Here is a 10,221-nt window from a genome sequence, read left to right as displayed (position 1 = left end):
TGGCCAACACAAATGTCACAGAAAATCTCACAAGTCAGTCAGGTGGGAGGTTTAAGACTACGCAGAGGTGAAGAGTAATCTTTATATGCCCCTGCCATATAATTTGCCATACAGTATGTTGCTTTTCTTACCTCAAAAGACAAAAAAAAAAGACCTGTGCACACTTTATCTCATATAACGACAGTGAAATGTGACCAGCATTAAGCTTTTGACAAAAAAACAAACCATATCACATTACGTCCTATATGACATGTTGCATATTCCAAGTGTTACAGTACAGAGGTGAGTAAATAATCACTTATTTATTTATTTTTAAATTTTATTTCTGCATTGCATTGGATATCATACTGCTCATACTGTTTTTGAAAGGAAAACTTGACAATTTGCTTAATTTGGGGGGGTGTATACTTTCCTGTGTATACTTTTTATATGTGACGTGAGCATATGAGTCAGGAAGTATATAGACCCTGATGGTGGTCGAAATCTATTCATATTCAGTTTCTGTATCAGCATTCATTCATCATGCTGCTCCATGTCCTCCTGCTGTCCGTCTTTTCTCTGTCTGGTAAGGCATTCAGATTTTGTATCTATTAGACAGAGTATTAAAATGAATTCTTATTTCTTTGTATTTTTTTTTACTAGTGTATGAGTTTTAACTTTAAAGTTATACAGTATATGTATATAATTATAATATAATAATATATATAATCCTAATATCATATTCTGTCATTATAACAGGAGGGATGGAGAGTGGTATTGTTGGAGGCAGAGTGGTTAAACTTCATTCCAGACCATACATGGCATCTTTGCAGTTACAAAGACAGCATAGTTGTGGAGGGATGCTGATAAAGAAGGATTACGTGTTGACTTCGGCCCATTGTTGGAAGTGGGTTTATGTATGCAATCATTTCACTCCTAAAAATTTAGGTTCTTTTCAAAGTGATGCTATAGGGGGATCATTTTATTTGTTTCCACTTAAGTATGTTTATGATTATTTTGTCTTTGTGTGTGTGTGTGTTTGTGAAGAACATTTAACTTTTACCTTTTCCCCTATAAACGATTACATGATTTAAAAAAAAGTTTTAAAATTTGTAATGCTTAAAAATAGCTGTTCCTTATTGGCATTGATGGCTCCTTGAGGGACCCATCGCATTCTCTATCCATTAAACAGACTTATTTTTATTGATATTAATTTAATTTAGCATATTTAAGCATATTTATGATTATTTTGTCTTGTGTGTGAAGAACATTTAAGTATAACTTTTCCCGTATAAACAATTACACACTAAAAGTTTTTTGAGGAATCCATCATATTCCTTAAATATTAAACAGACTTTTCTTTTATTGATGATAATGAATTAAATCAATAATTTTATTAATAAACATTTTTGACAGTAGAAAGGTTCTTTAAGTCATTGTTTTTGCAGTGTTGCCATAGTAAACTAGCAGATATCACTACAAAATAATCTCAACATTCTGTGTTTTCAGTGATAACATCCCTTTAGAAGTTGTTCTGGGGGCTCACAATATCAGCCAGAGAGAGCAGAGTCAGCAGATAATCCAAGTCCAGAAACACATCAAACATCCTAGTTATCGGATAAAAAGCCATAACTTTGACATCATGTTACTAAAGGTATTGTTTGTGCACATTTTTAAAAATGTATTTGGCGCTTTTTGTGAAACTTGTACAGTTATTCACTGATTAATATTTTACAGCTGAAGACCAAAGCTGTGCTAAATCATTTTGTGGATATTATAAATCTTCCCAAACATGAACTGAGTATTCTTGCTCCTGTGGAATGCTCCATTGCTGGTTGGGGAAAGCAAAGACCTGGAGAAGAAGCACCATCACATGTTCTTCGAGAAGTCAACCTCCAACTGGAGTCAAATTCTGATTGTAAAAGTAAATGGCAGGAGCATTTCAACTCCAAGAACATGGTCTGTACTGTCTCAGATGGGAAAAAGGCTTTCTGTCAGGTATTTTGCAATGACACTTTAAATGATTAACAAATATTTTAAAGATGTCATCTAATAGTGGCAAAACACATGCTAAATAATGAATCTGTTTCTTTTTAGGGTGACTCTGGCAGTCCTCTTATTTGTAATTCTGAACTTTATGGAATGGCTGCATACACACACCGTGATGGCTGCACATTCAAGTACCCTGAAGTGTACATGAAAATATCTGCCTTCCTACCGTGGATTAAAAAGAACATTCAGTGATTAAAATGCTGTTGTACTGTAGCTTATATGAAGAACATGTATGCACTTAAATGAGCTCTAATTTGTACTATTGTGAACCCTGAAAAAATGCTTTGGCTGTACATTTACTTTTCTCAAAATTAATGTTAATAAAAGACAAATAACCTTTCGAAAATGTTTCTTTTATGAAATGAAAACATCCTGTGGATGTTAAATGCGTTTCATAGAGCCTTTAATAACAATAAAGACCTTTTAATTTGTAGAGAATAAGCCAGAAATAAATAATTGCTATTAATATTAAAATGTACTGGAAAGATGTTGATTAGCATATTGGTAAGAAACAGTACAAATTGTGTTGAAGACTTTCTTATTATATGCACACACCACCAGGAAATGTAGGTTACAAGCTGATTTATTTTTCTCCTGTAACTTTGTAATGTCAATTTAATTTAATTTGATTTCCTCAAGCAATGTTCAGGCATTGACTGCAAATAAATGGACACCACAAGCAGTGTTGGGGGAAGTTACTTTTGAAAGTAATGCTTTACAATATTGAGTTACTCCCCCAAAAAGTAACTAGTTACTTTTTTTAGTAAGTAGTTTGTTTTTAATTAGTAACTTTTTAGTAAATAATGTGATACGTTATACTTTTGAGTTATCTTTACGTTACTTTTTATTATCTGGCTGAGGCTTGATCTGTTTCAGAACATAATTTATTTGTTCTGCAATTAACGACGCACTGTATAACCGACACCTTTATTTACTGTACCTTTAAAAGAACATCAAAAAAGTAATATTTTAGGATAATGTTATCTGAAAACTTCCTGACCCCAGAGCTCTACATGCCGAATATACAGATAAATGAAAGTTTAAAGCAATATGTTTGCTACTTTTGTACTATTTGTCTTCAGTAAAATCACTGCCCATTGAGTCTACAATCCCCGTTTCCTTTTCTTTGATGCGTTCAAAATAATGAACACATTCTCTCATTGACTGCGTGATTCATAGTGACTACTTTAATTTTAACTCAGCAATTCATTTTTTAAAAGCTAATTAATAAAACTAAAAAGTAACTCAAATATTATTACTTATTTTTGAAATGTATTTTTGTAAGTAATAAGTAAATTGAAATCAATTTACTTATTACTTAGAAAAGTAATATTATTATTTAACTCGCGTTACTTGCAGTGCATTACCCCAAGATCGACCAGAAGTGCTGCCCAACAGTTTGAATAAACATGTGATTTAAATCTAATGGATTTATTAATACATTTTTTATAATTCTTATAATATACCAGTGCTTGAGTAGAGTGTTAGGTAGCACTTTATAGTACAGGACATGTAGTTAATGTTAGTAACATTTACATTATGATTAAGTTACTATATTTAGCACAATGAACAATGCTTCAACATTCACTAGTGCTGTATTAAAATCTAATACTTTGCTTGTTAACATTAGCTAATTACTTTGAGTAAAGATGAACTAACTATGACCAACTGTATTTTCATTTACTAATGTTAACAAAGATGCTTCCACCCCCATCCCCCATGACTCACATTTGCAATCAGTCTGCCCACCTGGGGCACACATTTGTGGTTTGAGGTGCAAAAGGCAGGATACTAAACCAGTGAGTGTCGAGTTTGGTGACAAACAACATTTCACTTTTAATGCGCAGTTGAAGACTGAGCCATGGCTCTGTGCACTTTTCTTCTTCTCCTTGCTATCTCTTTGGCTGGTGAGTTTCATTCCTTGCTTCTTGAAAGCTTTTTTTTTTTTTTCAAAAGCAAAAAAAATTTAAACTATCAAACATTGGTCACATTACAGTAAGGTTACATTAATTATTGGATTTACTAACACAATTCAAGTTTATTTGTATAGCTCTCTTTACAATAATTATTATAAAGCAGCTTTGCAAAAGGGGCACGTCATTACATTACAATCAAAATCAGAACGTGTTGTGTATAGGATTGACCGTCTACAGGTATTCTGCTGTTATGCAATATAATGTTTCAGAAAACTACTTTTTCAGAAAAGTGATATCTATAATACATTTTCAATGAAGTGTTCTGACTGTGCTGAACCAAGGATGAGCAATATTGTACAACATTTATTAATCATAGTTTAGCATTCACTTATACGTTATTAATATCTAAATACATTTTTCTTAACATTAGTTAATGCACTGTGAGTTAATAAGAACTAAGTTTCAAATGTTATCCAGGATGAATATTGTAATTAACGTATAGTGTTAATTATTTGTTTATGTTAGTAATTACATTAACTGACATTAACTGATGCAACCTTGTTGGAAAGGGTTACCCAAACATTTGTTAGCTACCATTTAAATGATCTTCAAATGTTCATAGAATACAAATTACAACATTGCATTCAGTTTCTTCCTAGTCTATACATGTTTTCTATAGTCACAGGTGGGATGGATAGTGGTATTATTGGAGGAAAAGAGGCTAAACTTCATTCAAGACCATACATGGCATCCATTCAGATCAACAAACACCACACATGTGGAGGGATGCTGATCAGAGAAGATTACGTTCTGACAGCGGGTCACTGTTTGAAGTAAGTATGAGCCTGAGTATGATCCTCAAGCCTTTTAGTTTATTTTTAAATGAACATTGCAGTTTGTAATTTGTCCACAGTCGCAGTGTGTACTCTGGTCGAGGTCACTTTGAGGTTCTTCTGGGAGCTCACAACATCAGCAAACATGAGAAAAGCCAGCAGAGGATTCAAGTGAAAAAATATATCCGGCATCCTATGTTTCAACGCAACAACAATGACAAGGACTACAGCTATGATATCATGTTACTAAAGGTATTTTGTATCTTCACATAACACGACTCAATATTATGTTCTTTTTCTCTCTGTAAAATGATTTTCTCTTCCTTGCAGCTGAAGAACAAAGCCAAGCTCAACAAATTTGTCAAAGTTTTGTCTCTTCCCAAGAAAAATGGGAAACTACCAGCCAATGTCAAATGCTCAGTAGCTGGCTGGGGTTTGAAGAAGCCAAATGCTAAACTGCCCTCAGATGTACTGCGGGAAGTCAGTCTTAAACTGCAGTTCGACTTTGAATGCAAATATATGTGGCAGCAACATTTTAACCCTGAAAGAATGATCTGTAGCGTCTCCGATGGGAAACATGCATTTTGCCAGGTAATACTTATAGGTAAATACTATATATATATATATATATATATATATATATATATATATATATTAATATAACATTATATTGTTTTAATATTGTTCTGTCCATCTTTTTTCAGGGCGATTCAGGAGGTCCTCTTATCTGCAATACTAAACCACAAGCAATCGTTTCATATACTTTTGAAGGAAACTGTACAAATAAACAGTATCCTCAGGTTTTTTTGAAAATCTCCTACTTCCTTCCCTGGATTAAAAAGAATATGCGTTAAATATATCATTGATCAACTTTTGTAATCCAGCACCCTGACTGTGTTAGTTACAGTACTTGTTCCTGTTGCTATACTTTGAAGTTGTAAATAAAGATTTGTAATTACAGATTGTGTGCGTGTGTGTGCGCGCGCGCGCGCGCGCGCGTGTGTGTGTGTAATATGCTTTAACCATGAAGGGGATTTGTGTGATTGATTGATACTCATCAAGTTTGTAATATGCTTTAACCAAGAAGGGAATTTGTGTGATTGATTGATACTCATTAAGTTTGTTCCTGCTCACAATTTCCGTTCTCAAGTAATTTCACACTTCTTTTAGCTCTGGCCAGGTATAGGAAGTTTTCTTAAAAAATGTAATATGTTATGTAATTAATTGTATTTCAGTTATAATACTGTTTTTGAAATGAAATGCATTGCTGTAACAGGAAATACTGGCATGTACTGCATCAATGCTGGAAAATTATTATATTCGCCATATTTACTTAATGTTACATTTGATTAGTGCCCTTTTCCTTCTTAGTGGGCTTTGGCTTTTAAAAGGAATGAAAGGTAAATGAAACTCGTCATCTATTTTCTTGTTTCAAACATTTATTAGTTTCTTCTGTTGAACACACACACACAAAAAGATCTTTTAAAAGACTGAAAAACTGTAGACATTGACTCTATTTTTTCTTACTATGACTCCCTAATGGTTCATGTAGCTTTCTTCAAAATATCTTTAATGTTCAACAGATGAAAGAAACTCAAAGGTTTTGAACCACTTGAGGTTGAGCAAATACTGAGCGAATTTTCATTTTGGGTGAACTATCCCTTGAATTTTTGAGTTGAGAGAGGGAGAACATTCAACCAGTAAGGGGAGAGTGTGCTTTTCTACATACCTAAATGCAGACTGTTGAACCTTGGTTTTTCTTCTCCTTATTTCTTTGGATTGTAAGATAATTTCCATTCCTTCTTTTTGACAACTAAAGAGACAGTTGTTGAATTTTATTGTTGACGCCTAATATGATATTTAATCATAAGCTTAGCAAGCAATTTTGGAGAATTTGATGTTTCCCCATCCAAAGCAAATGCCTGAGCATACTGTCCGAGAGGCATTACAAAGATGGCCACCGAATGAAATGACTTGCCTCAAAGTGGCTGACTTTCCTATTGGTAACCTAGTAGCCAACAGTAAGCAAGACAGGCATAATGGAGACAGCTGATTAGTCATGTGAGTGTAATGTTCACTGTCAGTTTATCTGACAAATGCATTTGCATCTCCTATTTTTCACAAACCTGGTCCCAAAACCACCTCAAGTGTCATTTTTTTGTGATTTTGATTCCAAATTTGACATTTCTAGCACTTGTTTCTCATGGGATTCTTCAAAATGTGCATTAGCACAGGGGGATGGAAAACTAGCAGTTGACTCAAATGATCTGTTTAAAAGCAGATTGATTCAGGAATGAAACACCATAGTGTTATTGCTCTGACGGACGAAAGTTCTTTTGTTTTTGTTTGGAAATTATTTATTGGCAATACTGAAAACAACAGCACAGTATTAGCCCCTTGTTTGTTCAGTTGCTTTATTAAGTTAATATTGCGATTGCACTCACATGCTCATATGGAAAAAATGTACTTGCATGATATTACTTAAATACACAATATTCAATATATATTACAATAAACAAAGTCATAGAGGGATAGTTATTGCTATGATAACCTGATTTATAAAGTCATTCTAACTCAATTCTAATAATAAAAAAAGATAGCAAAGTCAATAGAATGTTTACAGGTGTATCCCAAAAAGCTTCATCTGGTCATATAATATAGATAAAATAAATAGTTACATAAAATCATTGCAGAAATATTCACTCTTGTGGTTTCATTTACTGAATTGCAAATATTCTTGTATTCATATTGGTACAGCATGTGATGTTTTAGTTTTGTGATATCTTTTCTTTAACCACAGTGTGCGTTACCATAATCTGAACCCAAACTACGTCCATGAGCGTCTAAAACAGCTGGGCCAGAGTTTCAGCCTCAGAGTTCTGCAGGTTGACTTGGTGAGTATGACTGTTTCAATTTTGAACTCATATTTCCTGTTATTTGTTCTTTCTTTAATGATTAGTTTTGGTTAAGTGGTTCAAAATTAAATGATAAATACATCATCATGCTCAGAATGAGTTTTTTTAAGCTTTTCATTCAGTTAATGATAATGTTTTATTTCTCTGGACATCGTTGATCAGAAAGGCCCTCATCATGCATCAAACGAGCTTGCACGAATATGCATCATGGTTGACTGTACACTCATCTTGGCCTGGAGGTAAGAGGATGGCTCAAAATAATCAAACGAGAGGCTTGCAAGGCTTGCTTCCTTCAGAGGCTTGCGAGTTTTTAAGTGGCTTGTATAAAAATAAATAGGTGTTAAAGTTCCTGTTGTTTTTTTGTGCTTTAATAATTAATCTTCTTTAACCTGTTTGTTTGTTTGTTTGTTTGTGCAAGTCCTGAAGAAGCAGGCCATTATCTTGAGACCCATAAATCCTATGAGAAGAAACCTGCAGATCTGCTTAAGGAGCAAGTGGAGAAAAATTACCTGTCCCAGGTTAAGATATTAATAAATCTGATTTTATAATGTATTCTTCATTTGAGAATGCACCTGACACAATAGTCAGAATTACCTCCTATTTTTATTTTTTGACAGGTTACAGATTGTTTAACCACAGTGAAGTCTGTCAATAAGACCGATGCCATGACTCTTTGGACTCTAAGGAACACAGCTGCACATTTATTAATTATTTGACAAGTATTATGTAGCTTGACTGTTCCTATTAGGTATTTTTTATAGTATATTAGCATTATATAAACATTTCTGAAGGATCATGGGATGCTGACTAAAGTAACGATGCAGAAAAATCCCCCCCAAAATATTCTGTTAAATAACAAATAAATCACATTCTAGAATATAAATTACAGGTTTCAATTTTAATAATAATATTTTTTATTATTATTATTGTTATTTATAATTGATGTAACTTTTCAACTTTTATGCAAAAACTTTCCTATTTTAAGTAATTTTGAAATAATTTTTATATTTATATTGTGTTTTATCTCTACTGTAATTGGAGGGCATCGCTAAAGCTTCTAAAGAGGAACTGGTTTTATGTCCAGGACTCGGTCCACAGGTGTGTATAGACATTTTAATATCATAGTTTAGGTTTTTTGCTTTATGTAGCATCTGATGTACATGTTGATCTACGCAAATTTTAACAATAATATTTCACAATTTAAAATTAATATGTCTTAATTACCATTCCTCGTTTTCATAAAGACCAAGAAAAAGGAAAGTTGATCAGTCTGATCAAAGCTGCGTTTCATTACCAGTAAAGGGATTTAGAATAAGTATCTGGGAACATGTAGCAGTTGGGCCTATTTGGTCTATGATAACATAAATCTGTAAAAACTAGCTGAAATGTATTCAGTTTTGTATGCAGGATTTATATTTAGCTGTGTATTTCTGTAAGTTAATGTTTTTTTATATTTAATCAATAAACAATAAATATCAGTTATATTTCGAGGTAATTGTATTCTATGTTTTTTTTTTTTTTTTCGAGTAGCAGGGGAGATTCAGTTGCAGTCGGTATAAACCTGTAAAAACCACCTGTCATATAAGACAAAAAGAAGTGTTGAGAAGTATTCAACTAAGTTTGCCAGTTTAAAGGTGATGATCACTGTGGTGCATCGATTAGAATGCATGAGACGAGGTAAATAAATAATGTTGCTTTATTCCACACTGGTGAATAGAGATGTGGTTTAGCAGCATAATATGGAGTCCAAATTGCTGCTAACTGGGTGTTTATGACACAAACTGGGTCACATGTTGCATGAAATATAGGCAAAGGCTGAAATAATCATACATACTGCCTAACATAATATAAACAGGTTGAAATCGAACAATATACACACAGCTGGTAACTTATTAACTTCAATAACGACGTGAGTATCAAATTAGCAGCAGCTAATTATTGCTGCGTCATCTCAAATCACGGCGATCACAGAACGTCGAATTAATGCTGGTAAACAGCATAAAAACTCTTCTAACATACTCCTTAAGTCTCAGTAAACATACAGTACGTGAACATTTATGTACTCACGGTTTAAAACACGCACAAATCCACCAAACAATGCTAATTAGCAACACACAACTTCTCTGCCCGTGGCTTCACTCCGACTGCATTGTTCTCTCGTGTGCTCGCGTGCACGTCTTTCAAAGGCACATAGAATAAGTAGTCCAATAGTGACCTCTACAGGACAGGTTGGTGTAATGCTTTATAACAGCCGCCCCCAAATTTGTTGCACAAATTTGCAGTCACTCCAGCAACACTTTCTCTAATCATCGGACACAGTGGGGAGGCGGATCAGCCTGCTAGTCGGCCTGATGTAGGATCGATCCTTCACTTGAACCTCTGCTGTTCGGATTCTCCCGTCCGCTCCTGGGAACACCTTGATGACTCGTCCTATTGGCCATAGTGCTCTGGGCAGTTGAGGGTCCACTATGAGAACTACTGTATCTGGTTGTAGAGGGTTTGTGTCCGTTTGCCATTTTTCTCGTG

The 10,221-nt window shown here is 33.9% G+C and overlaps 3 protein-coding genes across 3 annotated transcripts; all 3 read left to right on the top strand.

Annotated features, from left to right (window-relative positions):
* The first annotated feature begins 14 nt into the window (after window positions 1-14).
* On the top strand, window positions 15-2,354 carry gzm3.4 (granzyme 3, tandem duplicate 4). The gene is made up of 5 exons (XM_056465512.1): window positions 15-565; window positions 739-886; window positions 1,489-1,633; window positions 1,717-1,977; window positions 2,077-2,354. The coding sequence occupies exons 1-5, from the start codon at window positions 523-525 to the stop codon at window positions 2,221-2,223; spliced, it is 744 nt and encodes a 247-aa protein (XP_056321487.1). The 5' UTR covers window positions 15-522; the 3' UTR covers window positions 2,224-2,354.
* Window positions 2,355-3,815: 1,461 nt separating this feature from the next.
* Window positions 3,816-5,721, top strand: LOC130234983 (granzyme B-like). The gene is made up of 5 exons (XM_056465343.1): window positions 3,816-3,938; window positions 4,627-4,780; window positions 4,861-5,032; window positions 5,111-5,371; window positions 5,485-5,721. Exons 1-5 carry the CDS (start codon window positions 3,893-3,895, stop codon window positions 5,632-5,634), a joined length of 783 nt encoding a protein of 260 aa, XP_056321318.1. The 5' UTR covers window positions 3,816-3,892; the 3' UTR covers window positions 5,635-5,721.
* A 1,028-nt stretch (window positions 5,722-6,749) lies between these two features.
* Window positions 6,750-8,960, top strand: LOC130235475 (DNA excision repair protein ERCC-1-like). Its single transcript, XM_056466066.1, has 7 exons — window positions 6,750-6,814; window positions 7,581-7,674; window positions 7,858-7,934; window positions 8,114-8,213; window positions 8,313-8,388; window positions 8,732-8,793; window positions 8,940-8,960. Exons 1-7 carry the CDS (start codon window positions 6,750-6,752, stop codon window positions 8,958-8,960), a joined length of 495 nt encoding a protein of 164 aa, XP_056322041.1.
* The last annotated feature ends 1,261 nt before the right edge of the window (window positions 8,961-10,221 follow it).

The sequence above is a fragment of the Danio aesculapii genome, chromosome 9, assembly GCF_903798145.1.
Source record: "Danio aesculapii chromosome 9, fDanAes4.1, whole genome shotgun sequence".
Classification (NCBI taxonomy): Eukaryota; Metazoa; Chordata; class Actinopteri; order Cypriniformes; family Danionidae; genus Danio; species Danio aesculapii.
The sequence above is the reverse complement of the archived record's forward strand: the minus strand, read 5'-3'. Positions and strand labels throughout refer to the sequence as shown.

Bases quoted from the DNA above. Each gene is read 5' to 3' on its own strand.
- LOC130234983 (XM_056465343.1), top strand. From the start codon at position 3,893: ATGGCTCTGTGCACTTTTCTTCTTCTCCTTGCTATCTCTTTGGCTG. The intron at 3,939-4,626 runs GTGAGTTTCATT...TGTTTTCTATAG, and splicing joins CCTTGCTATCTCTTTGGCTG to TCACAGGTGGGATGGATAGT. The intron at 5,372-5,484 runs GTAATACTTATA...ATCTTTTTTCAG, and splicing joins GGAAACATGCATTTTGCCAG to GGCGATTCAGGAGGTCCTCT.
- gzm3.4 (XM_056465512.1), top strand. From the start codon at position 523: ATGCTGCTCCATGTCCTCCTGCTGTCCGTCTTTTCTCTGTCTG. The intron at 566-738 runs GTAAGGCATTCA...TCATTATAACAG, and splicing joins GTCCGTCTTTTCTCTGTCTG to GAGGGATGGAGAGTGGTATT. The intron at 887-1,488 runs GTGGGTTTATGT...CTGTGTTTTCAG, and splicing joins ACTTCGGCCCATTGTTGGAA to TGATAACATCCCTTTAGAAG.
- LOC130235475 (XM_056466066.1), top strand. From the start codon at position 6,750: ATGACTTGCCTCAAAGTGGCTGACTTTCCTATTGGTAACCTAGTAGCC. The intron at 6,815-7,580 runs GCATAATGGAGA...CTTTAACCACAG, and splicing joins GCCAACAGTAAGCAAGACAG to TGTGCGTTACCATAATCTGA. The intron at 7,935-8,113 runs GTAAGAGGATGG...TGTTTGTGCAAG, and splicing joins ACACTCATCTTGGCCTGGAG to TCCTGAAGAAGCAGGCCATT.